The 22,971-nt window shown below is 36.2% G+C and overlaps 1 protein-coding gene across 1 annotated transcript in view; it reads left to right on the top strand.

Annotated features, from left to right (window-relative positions):
- The window catches only part of LOC122805304 (transmembrane protease serine 3-like), a 609,068-nt gene that overhangs the window by 101,603 nt on the left and 484,494 nt on the right, over positions 1–22,971 (top strand). Inside the window, exon 5 of the mRNA XM_044075392.1 lies at positions 4,272–4,400. Coding sequence (XP_043931327.1) covers positions 4,272–4,400 — 129 coding nt within the window. The remainder of the gene's footprint in view (positions 1–4,271; positions 4,401–22,971) is intronic.

The following is a 22,971-nucleotide window of genomic DNA, read 5'->3' as shown; positions in this document are numbered from 1 at the left end:
AGTTTATGGTTCTTGAACAGGTGACCCAGGATGCCAGAGGAGGTGACTGGGAAGCCCGCCTTGAATATAAAGAACTTTTATGGCAGCTTAGACTTAATGCTGCAAAATCCCCTGGTCTCAATGAGGCCATTAATATATCCAGTGTACTAAAGCTGAGAAGGGCTAGGCTATGATTTTCTTGTTACAATTAGCAAATGTCTTTTATCTTACATATTTGTGATTTTTTTATGCACACATTTGTACATCATTTTTAAATGATTTTTAAATGATTTTTAAATTATTTTTAGTGTTTTCACTATTTGAACTTTTATTCTGCATTTTCATATGCATACTTTTCACTCACTGAGTTCAGTTACTAATTAACTGCCTTCTTAAGTGGATGTTTGTTGAACTAATTAAGTACCATGTGATCAGATGCTTAAGTATTTAAACTTTTCAGTCACACTACTTTTTATCTTGAGAAAGCCAGGTATTTGCCTGGCGAAAGCGCTTGATTTATTGACCTGTTTGTTGTTCAATAAAGCTGCACTTTGTGCTTTTTGGTTCGGTTCTTCCTGTCTGTGGATTATCTTTTATCTTATTTGCCTTGGTTTCTTGGAAGTCTCTTCAAAAGGAACCTTGATGATAGGATAGGAGATGGAAAATTCACCCTGGTGATCACATCAGTCACCCTGCTAGACAGGGGTCCAGGGAAATAAATACTGTGGGAAGAAATAGCCAGGGAATTGTTATGGCTGGGCTTGTATAGGCCCAAGGGCCGATAGCCTAGTACCAATCTATGAACCTATGAATATACTGAAAGGGACAGAGAATAGAATGTTCCAGTAGGCAGTGGGTGAAAAATCTCTCATGCTTACTAACGGAGTTGAAAATAAAAGCATTGTAAATATAAATAAAGCATTCAGCTAGTTAAAAATAAATGCAGTGAAAAAGATGGAAAACAACAGAAATAATGAAGCAGAAAAACAGAAAAGCATGGTAAATAAAGAACACTATAAAAAAAGGAAGGGGTGAGGGAGTAGAAGAAATGGCAAAAAAGATGGAAAAGTATGGAATTGTGCCAGGTGGCAAGCTTATTGCACAAGTGGTCCTTAATTCCCATGAAACTGAAGGAGAAGCAACTGTTGATGCAAAAGGATTGTTGTAGATGAGGGCAGAAAGTGACAAGAGACATGCCCCTATCCCCAAACATATACATTACCTTACAAAACTTTTCCTTAACAATATCACTATTTAGATAAAGGGTGTCTAGTGTTACTGTTACAGAGTTTTAAATATTTACTAATTTGAAAAAAAAGAGTGTTTGGTGTTCTATTTTGATAGGCTGAATATTGATATTTTTAATTTACCATAAGTGTCGACATTTAGATCTTGATGTATTCATTGTCAATTTATTTATATAGATTCAGATAAATACAGCTATAGATATAGATATACATACAGAAACAGATATAGATTAGATATAGATTTGGATACACACACACACACACACACACACACATATATATATATATATATATATATATATATATATATATATATATATATATATATAGGGGTCCCTATCACTTGACTGAGTTTTCAGAAACTTGAAATTCATATGGTCGGGACCATATGATCAAGTCTTTGAAATCTCAAAGCTTTAGAATGGAGAATGCGATACTGTGCAGATCGGGAAATTTACCCTTTTCCTCACTGCAGTGTGATCTTAAAAAGGTAGATTTTTGTGACCATACCTCTCAACCTCTTAGAGCAAGAAATCTGGACAAAGCCTCAAATAATGGGGGGCAGAGACCAAAAATCAGGACAGATTTTAAATATTACTCTTATAAACGTAGAAAGTTGTTAGCATAACAGGATTTGTGTTAGCATGCATTTTCTGAAGGATATGAAGTCTAAATTTCAAATGTATGTCATTACATAGTGACAACAACAACTTTTATGAGGAACAGATCAAACATATGAGGCAAAGATCTGGACACTCTGCAAAAATCTAGATAGTTGAGAGATATGCATCTGACCTAGATCCATATATAGATATAGATATACAGACAGGCAGATACAGATACAGATATATCTAGAAATATCTGGCAAATCTTTGGATCACCATTAATGCATGAAAAGGAAGTACGATGGGAATTAGGCAGTCTCAATGAGAGGAACAAAAATAAGAGATATACACTAAGGCAAATTCTTCATCATTTTGGACACTGATCAAAGGGTACAGTTTACTGAACACAAGAGAAAATACATGACTGTAATAAATAAATATGAAAATGACATTTTCTTCATAAGTGTAAGCATACATGCAGGCAGTATGTAATTCAAGTTAGCAAGCTGATGATGGGAATACCTACCTGGAATACACTTCCATTTAAAAATGCCTCCACAAACAGAGATGATGAACATCTGTGCTTTATTTACTAACACTGTCACTGTGCATGATTTGTATCCTTAAGATCAGATATATACTTCATCAGATTGTAAAAGCAGAAGACTAGAAAAAAAAATATATATTTTTTTAGTTATCAGTTTTGTTGGACATCACTCATGCTCCTGTTTACCACAGAGGACAGTGATCAGCATTTCCAGATATTACAGACAGCATCCGCATTTTTTAGTACTGGCATGGATGATAGATGTTAATTACTTTCATTAGCCTTAAAGAATGTAGTGTACTTTCTGTCTTCTCTTAATTCAGAAAGAACCAATGAATGCAAAGCAAGGTTTAACAGTTCTGATTATAATAGCTTGTCTTTGTCATACCCAAAATGGTTCCACCTGTTATAGGTGCCTTGCATTCCTTTCTTTCAATCTCTCAACTGAACACTAATTTTAATCAGTGCTTCTTCAACCAAGTGGAGAAATTTTCATTACTGCAGATTTGCAGCTGATTTCAGGCAGTGTTCTTCAAAGATCATTTACATTTTTAGAAGAGCTAAAAGGCCTTCTGAAATAAAATCTCAGTTTCCAGATATAAATTTTTTTCATATAGAACAGACCAATTGTCAATGAACCCAAAACAATACTCACTCTCACATCTGTTTCTCTATCTGATTCATCTCTATAAAATAGGCCTCTTATTCTACAGTCAATGTACACCTTTTCATCTTTCAATATCTTGACTTGTATGCCCATGGTTTCTAAGCCTTCTTCAGATCTTGCATCACATTCCACAACAGTATGGCGTTTTCCTAAAGAGGAGCAGTTTTTGGATATTAAACAACTGCTGATGAAATAGTAGTGAAAAACATGGAAGTTCAGAATTCATTATAATCCCATTAGGAGTACTCATGATTTCATTTTGTGTGTGAAAAATGAGGAGATTCCTTTTAGAGAATTCCAAGCCTAACTGTACAAGCCCGCAGAACAGGTCTATGTTTGTAACTATTATTATCTGCAACAAATCACAGCCGCCAAACACTGCTTGTCTGGGAGACCTCTCACCAAGTAAGCTGTACAAAACACTCTGTTCACTGGCTTTTGTGGTAAGCAACTTCTACAACTACAATCAAATAAGTTTCTTTTCTTTTAGAATGTTCACTGACAATGACTGATATGGCATCCTATTGTAAATGAAAATCAAAAATACTACTAGATGATATTATATATTTAAAGTGGTAAGAAAGCTATTTGTAACTTGAATTATACAAAAGCAAGAGAATGCTACTAGATGTCAATAAATACAAAACACAGTGAATGTGATTAATGTTCATTAAAGCAGATAAGTTGGTTAACCTAAGCATACCTCAGTACTACAAATGTACTTCAACTCTGCATAACAATTGTGTTACTTTTAGTTACTTGGTATTCTACCTATTGTATCAGTATGAAATCTTAAAAGAATATTAATTAGCAATAAAATCTGGAGCTGTTACCTGACAGACAATTATCATTATTTGTATTGCTATTAAGTATAAATATATCATCTTGCCCTCATGTAGTAGTGAATAGTGTGGTTTCCTTGAATAACCCTCACATTTATAACTTGTGCTTAAAAATCTTCCTTTAGTTGAGAACATGGGAGTGTATTTTAACATGTCATGAGAAATGGAAAATTAAAATTATATCACTGCTGCCGTTTTTCTTTTTTCATACCATTTGTAACTAGATTACCTTTATCAATATAATGCTTTTAGTTTGAAAATAATATATTTCTTTATGAAAGGAATACATTCAGAAGCATGTATATCCTAATTCTTTCAAATATTTAATAATATGTTGCACTAATACTGAATTGAAATAACATGGATTATTTTTAAAATTAACAGGTACATTAACTCAAGTTTCCTGCCCGTCTCTGAAGTAGAAGACCAGTTTCAAAAAGAATTTGCTTCTATTAATTTAAACCATACAAAAGGTACTAATAACCCAAAGTTACACGATGGGACTTTGCTGAGGTAAAATGTCTATTTCATTACTTATCTTTCCTGTGTATTTATATAAGTGTGTGTGTGTGTGTGTGTGTGTGTGTGTGTGTGTGTGTGTGTGTGTGTGTGTATATATATATATATATATATATATATATATATATATATATATATATATGTATATATAAAAATCTGAATCTATATATCTATCTATATGTGGGTCTACTTCAGAACATCGAATCCTCAGAAGATCGAAGACGACATCATTGAGACAAAAATCAGCGAAAATTCACATCAGCGATAGACCAGATCGACAAATATCGTCCCAGGGTAAGTAACCATTAACGTCAAATGTCACAAAAATTAAACTGCAACATCCCCAACCCCCCCCCCAACTAAATATATAAAATCCAAGATTGCACAACAGTTGGGAAAAGGGCAAAGTTTGCTTTGTTGGCCAACAGGTTACTTACCCTGGGAATACATTTGCTGATTTGGTCATTTGCTGAAATGAGTTTTTGCTGATTTCTTCTTGACAATGTCATCTTCAATCTTCTGGGGTTTTGATATTTTCAGGTAGTCTCATATATATATATATATATATATATATATATATATATATATATATATATATACACACACACACACACACACACATATATATATATATATATATATATATATATATATATATACATACACACACACAGTATTTAATGTAAGTCCAGAGTTGAGATGATGATGTGTATAGTGTGCTTGCCCAAAAGATACTGCAGCCTCATCTGCAAGTAGCTTTCCGTTTTAATCTTCACTTCTAAAGGTAGAAAATTTTGAAGCATTGCTTAAAATTTACCAAAATCATGTTTTATGTTTTTTTTGTTACCCAACTCTGTTATCACATACTGTCTTTTTGATTGCGTAGTAGGTGGCAGCTGGTTTTCATAAAAATCAATTAAAACTTGATGAGATATGACAAGTCTTTAATGTTTTAGTATGTGGTACTGGGCTTTGTTACTGCTTCAGAGCAACCAAGCATAACATAAAGCATGCAGCTGTGCAAATAAATGACATTTCAATGACCAAAACCACTTTTTTTTAGGTAAGCCTTTTTTTGTATAGCAGTTATTGAAGAGTTATTATTACCCTTTATATATACCAATAAATGAATAACCTAAGTCCTGTAGCTAAAATCTAGGCATAAACAATTAGACAGTGAACTAAATTTATTATCTACAGACTCATGCATTCTATAGAAAGTACAAACAATAAAGTTGAGCCAGCACACTTTGCATAGCTGACTACATCCTAGGTGACCTGAGTCAGATTTGTGGCTAAGCTGCTTGTAGTGACTGGGTTGGCCAGTGCTTGGGGTACAGGTACAGCTATCCACCCATAGTGTTCATTATCCATCAAATGAGATACAGTAGTACAAAAGAATGGCCTAGGGAAAAGACTTATGTTTATCAAGCCACCAGTGGGAAGGAGGGAGTCTTCTGATCAAGTGTGAAGAAATATACGCTTGCAATGAGTTCAATCAGAAAATTTATTTTTGTTAAAACATATTTGCAACATTCAGCATTTTATAACCTATACATACTTTGCACAAGGGGTCTGTGATATTCTTTGTTGAGCATTTTTTGAGTGGATTTTGCAGAAAACCATGTCAAACACTACATAAGTTACAAAAGCCAGCTGTATGTAAAATTCTTGCTACAAGGGATTAAAATTGTTTAGAAAATTGAGTCAGTTCTTTGCCAAGATTGTGATTAAAGATAATGATATTTAATCGCATACATACTTAAAAGTGTGCAAGCTGCAGCCACTCATTGTTTCAGAGTGTGTGTGTGTGTGTGTGTGTGTGTGTGTGTGTGTGTGTGTGTGTGTGTGTGTGTGTGTGTGTGTGTGTTTGTACATGTATATTGGAATCAAGTAGATTTTGTTTTGCTGAGTGAAAATGGTCAGCAGTAACATCATTGCTTCAAGTGATTATAACTCTAAGGTTTTTTTTTTGTTTGTTTCTGGGAGCTAGCTCCTATGAATTTTCTGCTTGAGGACTATGTTCCTCACACATCTGAAACTATTATAAAACCTCTGAGATTAAACATACTAGCCAAAAGGGGAAGCTTTCTTAAAAGTCTAAATAAAATGGATAAAACTGAATAAGAGACTGAAGGTGATAATAATAATACTGACTGAACCACTTCTAGCAAATTCCCTATGGAAAGATTAAGGACATAAGATCTTCAGTTTAGCCCATCACACTGTGTCATTTTAGGAGACCCAGTAACTATTATAAGTTTCTAGAAACACCAATAAATAATGGAAAATGCAGCACGGACTGTCTATAAGGAAATCCTTTAATGATTCTGGTACCTCGGCCTTCGCCTTCTCATGGAATAACCAACATCAAATATACAGCCATATTTAAATAATCAAACATTAAATATTTAATTGAATCAATTAACTTTTTTCAAACATTTAAAGAAACAAATTCAACTTCATGCCTTACTTACAATAAATTGCCTAATACCAACACCTTTATTATGTGCTTATCAAACCGCTTATACCAATAAATTCCTAAAATTGAAATAAAAAAAAAATTTAAGTAACAAACATATTTAGACCTCTAAATTCATACCATTGAGATAGAGAGTATTAAAATTAATAATAAACCTTGATTCCATATTTAATAACCTTCTTTGAAAATTGCTATTACTCAAACCCACCACATAGGGTCTAGCCATGACACTGAAAATCAAATCTTCTGTCGATCCCCCATGCTTCTCATAAAAATGACTTGCCACTGGACTATCTAACCTAACATTTCTTATATCACCCAGGTGTTCCAAAATTCTCAATTTGACCTTGCGTTTGGTTTGTCCAAAATACCACTTCTGAAATGGACAATTACATCCGATAACATATATCACACCAAACGAATTACAGTCAAAATGATCCATGGCATTATATAAAATGCCATTAATCCTCCTACCATCTAGATTTCTGATTTTTTTCACAAACTTTACATCTACCACAGGCATATGCACCTGCCTTTGTTATCTCCCTTCTTTTACTCTTACTTCTTAAAACTTCCTTTAAATTCTGAAATCTTCCATAAGAAAAAATTACTTTTCTAGGTAACACATCTTTCAAATTTTCATCCCTACTAGCAATAGGCCACAAGGAAATCACCAAATTTCTCAAAACAGGAGAAAAACCCAAAAACCTATTAACAAAAAATATATTGTCCTCTTGTTCATCTAATTGAACATTTTTAAAAAACATTTTCTTACTTGTGTCCTTCCTATCACTTCCAAAAGAACCTTCATCATGATATCCATGTTTAAATACTTTTTCCACATTATTTCTAGCTTTCCTGACCATTTCATGGGAATACCCTCTGGCATATAACTTCTCACAAACCTGATTAAATTCCAACTTAACCCTATTGGTTTCTGAAGTATTGCTAGCAATACGCTTAAATTCCCCTGCTGGAAGAGATTCAATAAGATGGGAACTATGCATGCTTGATGCATGTAAAAAAATTATTGACCGCTGTGGTCTTATGAAAGGGTCTATATTGCACCCTTCCATCTGACCCAACATAAAATTCCACATCTAAAAATTGTATTTTATTCCCACATAAGGTAAAGGTAAAGTCCAACCCGCACGGATTGATCCTTAACTCGGTGATGAACTCTTCAAACTCTTTAGGATCACCCCTACATAAATATAAGAGGTCATCAAGGTACCTTTTGTATTTTATCACCTTATTGTGGAAAAATTCTCTGGGATACATGAACAAATTCTAAAAATGGCCCATAAATAAAATGGCATATAATGGAGTGAAAGATGCACCCATTGCTGTGCCATCTTTCTGAAGAAAAAACCTTTTATCAAACTCAAAATAATTATGTGCAAGACAAAATTCTAATAAAGTAATAATATAAGATATATGTGGCCCTTAACCTAACATTCTGCCTACTGCCTCAAGCCCCCAGTTTATTTTGATACAGGTATAGAGTGATTTAATATCTACACTAACCCAATAATAGTCCTTCTGCCAAAGAATCCCCCCAACAAAATTACAAATCTCTTTAGTATTCTTTACATGTGAAGGTACCCTTGAAAGATGACATTTTAACACAGAATCCAAAAATATGCCCACGTTTTGTAAATAGGCACCTTTACCTGACACAATCGGGCGTCCAGGTGGATTTCTTAAATCCTTATGCACCTTAAGAATGATAAAAAATTTTGCATCTTTGGGGTATTTAATATACAACTTTTTAACATCTGCTGATGTAAAAAATCCTAAACGTTCACCCCTTTCTAATAAATCATACAAAACACTGTTGAATTCTGCTAAAGGGTTAGAGGACAAACATACATAAGTGTTACTGTCAGACAACAAACGTGAAACTATGGAATTGTACATATCCCTGGGCAAAATTACCCAATTACCCCCTTTATCAGATTGAGTAAAGACATACTTATCATTAAGCCCCCTTAAATCACATAGGGCCAACCATTCTTCTTTAGATAAATTGAAATATTTTTTACCCTTTTTGTATCTCTTAAACTCAATTTAAATTTGTCTGCACGTTTTTTCAAACACATTAACACTAATGTTAGTTTTAGGAGGAACAAAATTGCTTATGTAAGGAACCTTAGGTATTTTAAACTTCCCATACCCTGCAAAAAATTCAAAACCTGAAGCAGTGGCAGCGTGTTCATGATCACCCAAAAAAATGTCCACTAAATCATTTTCATGTAAAGACATATCCATTAATGAACTTTCCAACAGAGAAACATTATCAATATTCCTATTGGGGTAATTTACCACCTCTTTTATATTGCCAGCAAAAAACACTTTCAAATATAACTTCCTACAAAACTCTTTGGCTTCTAAAATCACATCCGCCAAAGTAGGAGTATGAGTCGGAACGAACTTCGTACCTTATAGGTTCATAGGTTCATAGGTAGGTACTAGGCTATTGGCTCTAGGGCCTATATAAGCCTAGCCAAAGGTACCCTGGCTTTCGCCACCCAAGATAATTATTTTCCTGTGCCACTGTCGAGCAGAGCCACAGAAGTGATCCCCGGGGTGAATTTCCTATCTCCCATCCAATCATCAAGATTTTTCTTAAACACTGCTAATGAGGAGTTTTGTTTGATATAGATACATAACCCTGGGCAAAATTACCCAATTACCCCCTTTATCAGATTGAGTAAAGACATACTTATCATTAAGCACCCTTAAATCACATAGGGCCAACCATTCATCTTTAGATAAATTGAAATATTTTTTACCCTTTTTGTATCTCTTAAACTCAATTTTAATTTGTCTGCACAACGTTTTTTCAAACACATTAACACTAATGTTAGTTTTAGGAGGAACAAAATTACTTATGTAAGGAACCTTAGGTATTTTAAACTTCCCATACCCTGTAAAAAATTCAAAACCCGAAGCAGTGGCAGCGTGTCCATGATCACCCAAAAAAATGTCCACTATATCATTTTCATGTAAAGACATATCCATTAACGAACTTTCCAACACAGAAACATTATCAATATTACTATTGGGGTAATTTACCACCTCTTTTATATTGCTAGCAAAAAAACACTTTCAAATATAACTTCCTACAAAACTCTTTGGCTTCTAAAATCACATCCGCCAAAGTAGGAGTATGAGTTGGAACGAACTTTGTACCTTTACTCAATACACTCCTTATGCTTTCAGTTATACATAACTCAGATAAATTGATTATACTCAAGTCCTCACCTGAGCTAGTGTCCTTGTGGCAATAAGAAACACATTCCCCTTCAGAAAGAGTGTGCAATAAATGTCCACGCTCAAAAGTTCTATAAATACATTCAGCGGAATCATCTTCTCCTTCCCTTTCCTTGAAACCGCCGACCTCGCCCTTTCCTCTGCACCGGACTCTGATTTACAGTAGAAGCTGCAACATTCGGACCGTTCGAGATGGAAGTGACTTCTGCATTTAATTCATTAAACAAAACACTTTTTCTCCCCACAGATACTGTCTCAACGGATGAAACTGAAGTTTCTCGAGAACCACAAGATCTACTTCTCTTAGCATCATTTCTACCACACCCCTTCTTAAAGCTGTATTGCCATGAAAAAATTTTCCCAGTCTTATAATCATTGGAATCTCGTGTAAATTTCTTCTTCTTGCTCTGGATAACCTCCGCTTCAATCTTGGACACCCTGGCTTTAATGTCACTCATATTTTGTCCAAAAATGACCTCCGATGTCTCTCCTATTAATGGCTCTTGTAGTTCCAAAATGCTGGAATGCATCTTGGTGAGTGCTCTTTCATTTCATTTAATAAGCACTCTCAACCAGCTTAAAGTACAATGCAAAGAAATCTCCTTCCATTCAGAAAGGAGATCTGATTCTTCATCTGAAAAATCATACACTGGTAAACATTCAATTCTTAACCCCCTTGGAGCTGACATATTTCTCCAACAGTCTTAAATCATAAAATGTTGTTGCTTCCTTAATCATCATTCTCTCAAGTTCTTCATATTTAATTGAGCAGTCATTATGGCTACATATCCATGGGTCACTGGAAGCAAATTTCTCCTCTCTATCCTTCCAAATGGCCGTAAAGCTCAACATGTTCTGATTGATTCTAGCACCCACCGGTGCTCCCGCTGCTCTGTTAATAGACATACCAATGCAAACGACACAATTCAATCCAAGCTGAAAAGCTACGGAATAATACTAGAATCTAGAAACACCAATAAATAACGGAAAATGCAGCACGGACTGTCTATAATGAAATCCTTTAATGATTCTGGTACCTCGGCCTTCGCCTTCTCATGGAATAACCAACATCAAATATACAGCCATATTTAAATAATCAAACATTAAATATTTAATTGAATCAAATAACTTTTTTTTAATTAATTTTAACACTCTCAATCCCAATGGTATGAATTTAGAGGTATAAATATGTTTGTTACTTAAATTTTTTTCTTTTATTTCAATGTTAGGAATTTATTGGTATAAGCAATTTGATAAGCACATAATAGAGGTGTTGGTATTAGGCAATTTACTGTAAGTAAGACATGAAGTTGAATTTGTTTCTTTAAATGTTTGAAAAAAGTTAATTGATTCAATTAAATATTTAATGTTTGATTATTTAAATATGGCTGTATATTTGATGTTGGTTATTCCATGAGAAGGCGAAGGCCGAGGTACCAGAATCATTAAAGGATTTCATTACAGACAGTCCGTGCTGCATTTTCCGTTTTTTATTGGTGTTTCTAGATGCTAGTATTATTCCATAGCTTTTCAGCTTGGATTGAATTGTGTCGTTTAAATTATTATAAGTTGTTTAGACTCTGAAATGTTCATGAAAATGCAGAAACTTCATATTTCCTCAAGCAGTCACTTAAACAAGAAAATGTTTTCTCAACAGCATATGGTAGACTGTAACAAGGTGTTCACTTTCTGTAGAATTTCTTAGAATGCAGTGCTGTTTTTGCAAGACATTTAGTTATTAGAAATGTTTCAAAAATACAGAAACCTTACATACTTTCATAAGAAGACAGAAACATGGATTCCTACTGCATACTCATCCTCCACATAAACATCACTTGCAGTTTTATCTGTCATTATGTACCTTGCCATTTCAGTTCACTTAGAACATTGCAAGATGCTTGTTTTTGAAATTTTTATAACAGTAAGGAAATGTGGCATCTTTCAAAGACATAACAACAGATAAAATTGCATCTAGAACTTATGCTGCAATTTTGCTATCAGTTTTGATAAACAGGACACACTATTTCACTTACTACTGTTGTTATTTTGATTAGTATCTGTTCACATGACTTTCTACTTGCCCCTCAAATATTTAAAATTATTAAGAATGATATGTTACTCCCACTAGCCGCCAGACTTTCCAGAGATGCAGCAACATAACAACTTAGAAATCTTAACTGCTCATGTCCTCTACTCCAAATATCCCAAACTATGCTTCACTGTTCAGTCCATGTTTTCTCAGTCCCTGTTCCCAAATTGTGGGAATCTCTTCCTTCTTTTCTAAAAGATCACTCCTCTTACTCCATTTTCCTATCAGAAATAAAAGCACATTTCAAGAATCTAGGAAATGCAAGTGCTGTATCTCTGGTCATTAAACGTCACCTCTTTAAATTCTTCTCCCCTCTACATGCCTTTCTGTGACTCTGCTTTTCATTGTGATTCTTTCAACGTGCCAGCTCTGATTTCCACTCTTTATATAATACATGCATATGTGTATATATATATATATATATATATATATCATGTTTAGTCAGTCACTCTTAACATAATGAAAATGAAAATTCAGTGACATCATGCCCATGAATGGTTTTGATAGGCCATTCTAAATAGCTTTAGGGTGTGTTTTGATATTTAAATGACACTTTGGCTCATTTGGAGAGATGGTCTGATGAAGCAAATTTTATATTTGTGAAATTGCTTACCTGGATTCTAAAAAAACATTTTAATAAGACACTGTACAATTTGCTTAAGCTCCTGAAGTGACTGCCTGTCTTATACTGCCTGAGTATCTTTCTCTGATTTTGTGCTGTTTTGTACTCTTTTGGCAGCAGTCGTTTTAGTGGAAGTTTTTCTGTTTACTTCATATATTTACATATATGTTTATATATATATATATATATATATATATATATATATATATATATATATATATATATATATAGATATACATACATATATACACAGGCGTGTGTGTGTGTGTGTGTGTGTGTGTGTGTGTGTGTGTGTATATATATATATATATATATATATATATATATATATATATATATATATATATATATATATATATATATATATATATATATATATATATATATGGGTCTACTACAGTAAACCGACAGTACACAACACCGACACCCACAACACTGACACCACAAGAACGAAACCACAAAAACACGAAAGTTCACATGCCCGACAAACCGCAATCCCGACAGTTAACAAAACAAAAAGTCCGCTGTTCCACACAACACACACATACAGCACAAGCTACACTACACCTTACACACAACTATCTATGCACTAAACTTAACCCAAACCCTAACCCTAAGGTCCGTCACTATCGCACACTTACCTTACCCGCACCCTAACCCTAACTCACTTAATCCGCCCCTAACCCTCAAGTCCCTCACTATCGCACTTACCTTACACGCACCCTAACCCTAAATCCCTCAATATCGCACACACACCTTACCCGCACCCTAACCCTAAATCCCTCACTATCGCACACTTACCTTACACGCACCCTAACCCTAAATCCCTCACTATCGCACACACACCTTACACACACCCTAACCCTAAATCCCTCACTATCGCACATTTACCGAGTTGCGTTCACACGTTTCCCATGTCGGTGTTTTCACTGTCGGGATTACGAGTTGTCAGTTATCTGCTCTGTCGGTCTTCTGGCATCGGTGATATGACTGTCAGTCTTCCGAGCTTTTGGTCTAATGTAGGGAACCCATATATATATATATATATATATATATATATATATATATATATATCTTGCATTTTGCCATTCATTCTATATATAATGCATGTTATCCATTGTGTTTACCCTGGGATGAAACTGATATAGGTCCAAGGGGATCAGTTTTCTACTTTGGTTACCAAATTCAAAATAAAATAAAATTAACTATTAAAATGAAGGTGCCATTCAACATTTCCAGGGTTGGAATAACCATATTCTGGAGGCTGAGGAATTTGAGTTTAGATACCAGCAAGTTTGCACAGAAAGTAGAATCATTTTGTGTATTTGATAGAAAGTATACATCAAAAAGAGGAAGATACCTTGTGTATAGTATATACAGAAAGCAGTAATTGTAGAACTGATTATGAAAATTAAGAGTTTGGCATATTTTGTATAGTCGCATAGTAATGTAGTATAAACAATCAGTGTTATTTGAGTATTTTATTTTTCTGTTTTATTAACTTCAGGCAAAGTGTGCATTTCAGGCATGCTGCACAGGTTTGTGGGTTTGTTATTGCACATCTCAAAGTGGGTTTGGGGCAGGGTACTATGCTACAATATAACCAAATTAATTTATAGCTAACAGTTAGGCTTGTGTTGTCTGCCAGTTTTTTAAAGTTTAGAACTGTATTAGCAATTTTTCTCTTATAAAATAAGGGTAATTTCTAGTGTTCTTAGCTATTATTTTTTTAAGTAAGCTAGCATTGTGATTTTTCTGTTTGCTGTTGGCTGACTGTGCACTGTTATAATATTTGCTGCATTGATTTATCTTGCTCTTTGTTTGACTAGAGTTCTATGACATTGTGCCTTGTACAGCACCAAGGTAGTTGATGTTGTATAGTAGTTAATGGCTGCTTTGCATAATACCCCATTCCAAGTAATCTATCAAACTGCTTGTTAGGCCAGTGTGCTCCCTTGAACTACCAACATTACAAAGTTGCTGAAGCCTGAATGTGTTTGTGTGGAACTGCATCTAGCTGCCCATTGTGACACCTTGAGCATTAATGTATTAATAGTGCTCAATTGTTATTACTGCTGCTGTACCTGCTGTGTTATTTTCTCACACTTACTGTTCTTAATGTAGTCCTGCTTGTTGTTCATACTATTGGTTTAGTGCTGATGTTGCTGCTACTTGGTTATTGTGACCTCTTCTTAGTTCTTGTCCTGCTTACTTGTAGGTTTATTATTTGCTGCTGGCACTGCTACAGTCATGGTTATCATGACCCCTGTCACTTAAGATCCTTGTGCCTACTGACTAACTTTATGACTATATTATTTTTCTCTTATTTATTTATTTCAATTTGCTAACCAGATAAGTAGAGTAAAAAACAGACCCTTTTCAGTCATGACCCAAACTCACAGGGGCAACTGACAGAACAAAGTTATATTTACATAGACAAGAGTTAACGTTAAAGTTGCTTTATAGAAGTAAGGCATATACCATGTGTACAGGTGGCGCAGTGGTGCAGCGGTTAGAGTTGTCACTTCACAGCAAGAGGTTCTCTGGTTTGATTCTTGGCTGTGGTACCCTCCGTACAGAGCCTTAATGCCCTCCCTGCATTTGTGGGTTTTCTCTAGGTACTCTGGTTTCCTCCCATATTCCAAAGACATGCATCTGGAACGTTTCTCCCTGGGCATCTGCTGAAAATGGACATCCTGGTAAACATATGTTTAAGTATAATAAATGTACAGTCCAATGCAATTACTTTATCAAATAATATTCATCATTCAACCTAGGTTCCATAAAAGCAGAAGAAACTAAGCATTTAGGCATATGCTTAATTGGCATCGAAGGTAGCACCCATTATACACTTTCTATCCATTATATTAAAAGTAAGTAAAGGGAATTTCACTTAAAGGGTTTTCCTTTGATTTAGTTTATAATATTTCCCTTGTTGGTTGTTTTCAAGAAAGATGATTCCATACAAAAAGGATAAGGTTAGGAAATTCCCTTCCCCTCTTGCAGTTTTAAAGTGATGTCCAATAAGAGTTCATAGGTTCATAGGTGTTTACTAGGCTAACAACCACAAGGGCCTTTTTAAGTCTAGCTACACATCCCAAATCTCTGACAATTTCTGGATAAGTGTAAGCAGGGGCTTGGAAGATGAAACATTTATAAGCAGGGACCTGGGAGAGGAACCATTTACAGGTTGCCTGTGTCCATTAGAGACGTAGGTGTCAAACCAGAGATGAATTTCTTGTTCCTCATCCAATTGTCCAAGTTACACTTGAATTTGGTTAGGGAGGAACTCTGCTTCATATGGATGGGGAGCCTGTTCCAGAGATGGAGTAGTCTCTGAGATACATACCTGTCAATCCAGCAGGTCCTATTTATATCAAAGGCAAAGTTTAAGTCTTTTGAATAGATAATTCTGGTGATGTTTGTTTTGTGGATATGCAGGAGGTCCATCAGTGTGAGATTTGACAATTTCCTTTATGCCAGCCATAAATCTCCTCTCAACAGCCTGTAGGAGACAGAATACAGGGATACAGCCTTGAGGCGGTCTGCATAGGACATTTTACTTATGTCCTGTATTCTTTTAGTGAGAAATCTCTGTGCACGTTCCAATTGCTGGATATGCCTGGTTAGGTACATACCAAAGGGGGCACTGTACTCAGTGATAGGTCTGACGAATGCCAAATACAGTGGAACAATGACTTCCTTGGACCAGGATGCCATACCTTTGTTTATAAATTGAGCAAGACAGAATGATTTCCTCACTACTGTAGACACGTGATGGAAAGGCTAGATTACTGTCTATGTGTGCCCCTAAGTCCCTAACTACTGGGTCAGCTCTAAGGTGTGTCTTGTCAATGTGATAGTTGCCAGGGGTGGATAGCTTCCTGAAGGATACTATTATCCATTTCTTGGCATGTAGCTTTAGTCCATGTCTCTGACACCAGCTGTTTGTCTGTGGCACTCCTTCCTGGGGAGCATTAGTGTCTGTATGGGATTCAATGACAGCTCCTAATTTGCAATCATCTGCAAATTTAGTCAGCCAGAGAAAACTGACTTTGGCCTTGACTTCAAAGAAGTAAATACCAAAAAGGAGAGGTCCAAGGACCGATCCCTAAGAGGCGCCACTTGTGACTGGCCTCTTTGGACTCTCCAGTTCTAACATCCTCAGTTGTGTCTGTGAGCCAGTTGACTATCCATTGAATGACATATGGGTTTGTACCTACTCTCCTGAGTTTCTCAACAATGCCAATTGGGGTATTGGGTCAAATGCCTTGGTCAGGTCAAGGTAGGCAGTGTGAACCATTTTACCCTCATTCATTGCTTTGATGACCTTCTCAAAGAATTCCACCAGGTTGAGTAAGGATGACTTCCCCTTGACAAAATCAAACTGGGTTGGTTCCAGTGTCTAGAGGTTTACTATATCATTATTGATAATTTCCATGACAATTCTTTCCATGGCTTTGCATATAAGACTAGTGAGACTTATGGGTCTGTAGTTTCCAGGGGTGTAGATGGCTAATCTTTGTGCAGGGGATGACTGTTGGATGACTGTTACTGTTCTCTATTCATGAAGCTCGAAGCCTGTTTGGAGGATACAGTTAACTAGCACTTCCAGAGGGCCTGTTAGGTCATGTTTCATGCTATTTAGAAGGCATCCAGGGATATTGTCTGTGTGCAGTGTTCTTGGTCTTAGAACATTAAGGACCTGTTCCCTAGTGATAGCAGGGGGAATTGTATTTGATGGTATTTCCTGTGCGAAGGTTGAGAGGTATACAGGGGTAAAGATGGAGCTGCCAGTAGGTTTACTATATCTTCTGGCTTAGTATAGGTGGCTCATTTACAATGAGCGCTGCACACAAGTATATATTTTCTTTGAGGTTGCGGATATAGCTAAAGAATGTTTTGTGGTTGTCTTTGGCTTGGAAGCCCAAATTTACCTCAAATTTGCCTTTGGTAGACTTTATTTGTCCTCTGAGTTGTTTGTTTAGTTTGATGACAGAGCTTTTACCCTGTTGGGTGCAGGACCTCCTAAGTTTTGCCATGATTTTCTTCCTTCTCTTATACAGCCTATTGATTTTGTGATTCCATTAGGGTGTCTTGTTTTTTGAGTTAGTTCTGTACTTCTTCCGGGTGGGTACAGCTGACTCTAGGCATTTATTAATATAATTGTATAGGGTTTCTGTGAACAATTCTGCATAGGCATCAGTGTTCTCAGGGTTTATGGGAGCTTGAACTTTTGCCAGGTTATCACTTAATAGTAGGAAGTTAGCCTTAGACTAGTTCCTGAATATTCCAGGGTTAGCTGGGGGTCCAGATTTTAGTTTTACTTCAAAGGAAACAATTTTGTGGTCTGACCTTATCAGGGAAGACATTACACAGGGAGGTGTGCAGCACTCTCCCATATTAGTGAGGACCAGATCAAGTATGGATGCATCCCTGGTTGGTGTATTGACAATCTGGCAAAGGGAATTTGTGTTTACAAAATACAGGAAACTCTGTGCCTACATGTTTGGTGTTGTATAGGAAACTCAGTTAATAGTGGGGTAATTAAAGTCACCCATGAATATGGTGTTGGGTTGGATTGTGAATGTTTCCAACAAGATTAAATACATGATATGGGATTCCTGGGTCATGGAGGGGGGGCCTGTAACTTGCAACGAGGTGGTATTAGATTTTGCCTATGGTGATTTGAACATGGAGCAGTTCAACTGCATTGCCCTGTTTAACCAACCTTTTGGTATATTTATTTTTGATACAAATTGAGACACATCACCTTTAGTCCTTGTCTGTATAGTAGCTGGTCTAAATCTGTGGAAGGCATTATAACCTTTCACTGTCGGTGTGCTTTCCACAGTTTTAAACCATGTCTCATTGACAGCATAGGGGGCATTCTCTAGAGTGACGATAGCTTCTAGGAAGTGGAGTTTTTTTGTTTAGACTCCTAGCACTGAGCAGTAATACCTTTAGATTTTCTTGGTTTTTATTTCCTATCTTGGAAATACTTTCAGTTGGCATTGCCTAAAAAAGGCACTATGGGGAAAAATAATGTTTTAGCTAATATTTGAAAGCCTAGAGGAGAGATGTGCAGACCATCCCTGACAAAGCAGTGTGGTCTGTTGACCATCTCCTTCCATGCTGACAAATATTGCATGCTCCTGAAATGACACCAGAAACTATGTCAATTATTACAGTCAGTCATCTTTTGTTCGTACTGTGGTATCATCCTTGGAGAAGGTAAAATGCTGCGCATTGCTAGGATCACACCAGCCTGGAACACATATTCCAAGAGCTCTATGGTGTCTTTCTTCATATAGTCTAGCGAGGTATATCTCAAGTCACTGACATCCACATGGACTATGACTGAGTCATACTGGTACTTCTAGTCCAATGACCTGAGTGTGTGCATGTGTGGACTCCAGCCCCTGATAAGCAACTGACCATGAATTTCTCCTTACTCAGCCTGATGAAAGTGGCATCAGTGTGTCTCACGATGGATTCTTCAATGATCAGACTTTTGGATTGTGTGGTGGCTTGCCTTATGGGCTTAGACGCAGAGGCCTCATGAGATGTGGCTATATGTGTTGATGTCGGTGTTGTTTTGAAAGACTGCATTCTGGGCTGCTGAGGGTATCAGTTATGTGAACTTTATCTAGGAGGTCGTTGGGGTTCAGGAAGGTTACATTTAAGTGCCTCAGCTTATGTCAGTCTATATGTCTGCTTTGAATTGTGTGATGGGTTCAGCATGTGTACTACTGACAACCTTATTGACATCAGGAGTGCTTTTATGTGAGAGCTTTTCTTCCAGTAAAATTGTGTAACTACATCTCTCACACACCATATCAGTTTGCTTGAGAATTAACTGGTTGTCAGTAAACATGAGGCAATTATTTCATTGCCCGGGATGCCCATATCCATCAAGCTCTTAACGGAGACAGTAAGAAAGTTCATATCTATGGCAACAGACCCTTTTTTATTGATTAGACAGATGGAGTGAGAATATAAAGCAATGGCAGGAGTATTCAGTTTTCAACTCTGGGGTCAGAGCTTGCCATTGCAAACTAGTTGTCCTGTGTGCAACTAGGTTTTGGTGAAATTTCAATCATGCTTTTACAGGAAAAATGCCACTCAAGGTGTCTGTGTCTAAACAGGGCACTGTCAAACACTTGAGGGGAAACTAATAAGCAGACCCTAAAAATTTAAGGATGAAGTATTTAGGCAGATATTCTAAATTAGAAACAAATCAAGCAGTACTTCTTGAAAAAAAAAGAATTAGCTTGTTAAGAATGATGAAAAGAGGGGAGTCATGTGAATGGCTACTACTAGTGCTGGTTTCACCACAGCTTCTCTCTGTTAGGCTACAGTGCTCCTTTGCTTCTTCTCTCATCAAAAGTAAAACAATGGCACCAATCCCTAGATGAGAAGCAGGACACAGCCTGTTTGGTAATCCACAGTCTTGTACCAGATGATGCAAGGATCTGTGGGCTTGTTGTACAGACTTTTCCTGGTAGATGCCTTGAATAGCAACCAGACCAATCAGCAACATCGAGCACAGACACTCACTGCCCAACCAGAAACAGTTAGGAATCAATGCATTCTGCTCCTTCTTTCACCAGGAGCAGAATTTAAGCACAAATTCCAAGCTCTCACCTATGAAGGCACTAATAGGCTTTCCAGTGATCGACAGTCTTCAGGAAATAATGTTCCTGTGCTCCTTCTCTCACCAGGAGAAAACAGATGCACTAATCCCAAAATGACTACTGAGAGGCTGAATGTGGGCTCTCCAATAATTGGTGGTCTTGCAAAAAATGTTGCAGATTTTAAAGGTAAGATGGAAAAAAATGGGTTAATATCTTAAGTACTGCAGTGTGCACTAAGCAGTTAGATATGAAAGAGGGGGTAACGTAAGCTTTAGCTGCCTAAGAGGAGAGGCACTAATTTTAAAAGAGCAAGATAGATTGAAAGGGGTAAGCACTTTGTATTCTGGTTCTGTGGAATACAATGGAATGACCAATCAATTTAAATAGTTGAAGGGGAGTGATTTCACAAAATGATACATTTGCACTTAAATCTCAACAGCCAGAGAAGGGGAAGAGGGGGAGGAGATATGTGGTCAAATTAACATACGGGGCAGGCAATTAGAAAGACAGTTGTGGGGGGGGGGATAAATTTCTATGTGACTCAGTTAAAATACAGTGTAAAGAAAACAAATCACAAAGGTAATAAAGTAATACAAAATACAAGAAAGCAAAAGCAAACTAGTTTTTCCTTCACAGCAAGTTGTGGAAGAGTCTGGTTGAGTTATGATTCCTTCAAGATTGTACAATACAGAATAACCTTGTCTAATTTTAAATTATTTTTAAAAAGAAGGGAATTACAGCATTGATCAGCTGGCCTATCTCAAAATTAAGTGTGCATTGTGGTTGTTCATTCACAGTCTGAAAAAGTCCATTGAATAAAAGGGTTTACTGTGAACATGATCTCATGTCTTGCTTACCTTATAAATCTTATAAATCTATTATCATAATTCCATCATCTCCAACAAATAATATTTGTTTTCCATGGTCTTTACATTTTATATTTATTAATTTGCAGTCTGTGAGTGATAATGGGAAAAGTGGATGTAATGAAAATGCGGGCGTATTTACTAGAGGGCAACAAGATCCCTGTACTTAATAAATGCTTCTTTGGCTTTTTTACTTAGAAGAAGTCTAAAGTTATATTAAGACTGTATGAATATTGAGATTTTCTGCCCAATATTACAGAAACAAATTGTCCATATGCGCTGCCAATAAACCAAGGTCTGTAACTGACTTGGGTGGCTGGTTGGGTCAGCTGGGGGATAGGATGAAATGGCCAATGGCCAGCTGTCCCATTCTAAGGACAGTGTTTATGATAAATCACTGACTGTGTGACTCCATGTGATGACCAGGAGCCTCGCAGGCTAACACACTAAGGGAGGTGACACAATAACTTGTTTAGAGGCATCATACCTATGGATGTCACTTCACATTCTCTGTTAAGGAATTTGATCTGCTATTGCAGAAAGATGACTCATGCCACTGCAGCTGCAGCACTCTATAGGTTACTCATTACCTGGCTCCAGGAATTTCAAGACAAGTCCCAATCTCTGCGAAGACAAAATGTTTATTTATTTATTTCACATTTGTTAATGGGGATAGTCCGACTGGGTCACAAGACCCATTTTCAGTGGAGGCCCGGGGAAAAAAACTCCAAAATTTTTGAAAATTACAAGACATACAAGCAAACTATAATATATAAGTATAAAGTGAGTACATTGCTAGTTTAACTGTGATAACACTTTACACAAAGACTGTTTTTAAGGAAAAGGGGAGTAGGACAAACCCAGAGTCATATAGACCCTTAAGTCTACTTTCATTTTGTGGAAAAATAATGGAGAAGGTAATATTGGATAAGTTATTGTCAGAACTGGATAGGCTGGGACTTGAAACCATATATCAGCATGCATATGTTGAAAACAGGTCTATTATCACTTGTAACATGATTTTCTACAACAATATAACAGCTATGAATGAAAAATTGTTCTGTGATGTAATTTATATAGATTTAACTTCAGCATTTGACAGGGTCAAACACAAAACACTGATCAATAAATTAGTACAACTAGGTATTGATGTACTGTTAATAAGATGGATAGCCTGCATGGCTTACAAATAGGAAATGGCAAGTATCATATAGCAAATGGACAGGTGAAATCCTTGGTTACAGTCAGGGTGTCCCACAGGGCTCTGTCCTAGGTCCTTACTTGTTTAGATTGTATCTTTCAGACCTAACTTTTTTATCTGAGGTGTTCTACAGTCTATATGTAGATGATCTGAAATTGGGTAAACTGATTACATGTGTTACAGATAAGGCATGTCTGCAAAATTTCTTGATTAAATCACCATTTTTGCACAAGATAGTAATATGCTGATAAATACATCAGAAACTAAGCATATGAGATTTAGGAGACATAAATTGAAAGGTGAATATTTAATACAGAACACAGTGATTGAAAATGTAGATTCATTTAAGGACTTGGGTATATGGGTAGATTCAGCTATGAGTTTTTCTAATC

Source organism: Protopterus annectens, chromosome 6.part1, assembly GCF_019279795.1.
Source record: "Protopterus annectens isolate FY-2018-M chromosome 6.part1, PAN1.0, whole genome shotgun sequence".
NCBI classification, from domain to species: domain Eukaryota; kingdom Metazoa; phylum Chordata; order Ceratodontiformes; family Protopteridae; genus Protopterus; species Protopterus annectens.
Note: the sequence above shows the minus strand (reverse complement) of the source record. Positions and strands in the feature narration are given on the sequence as shown.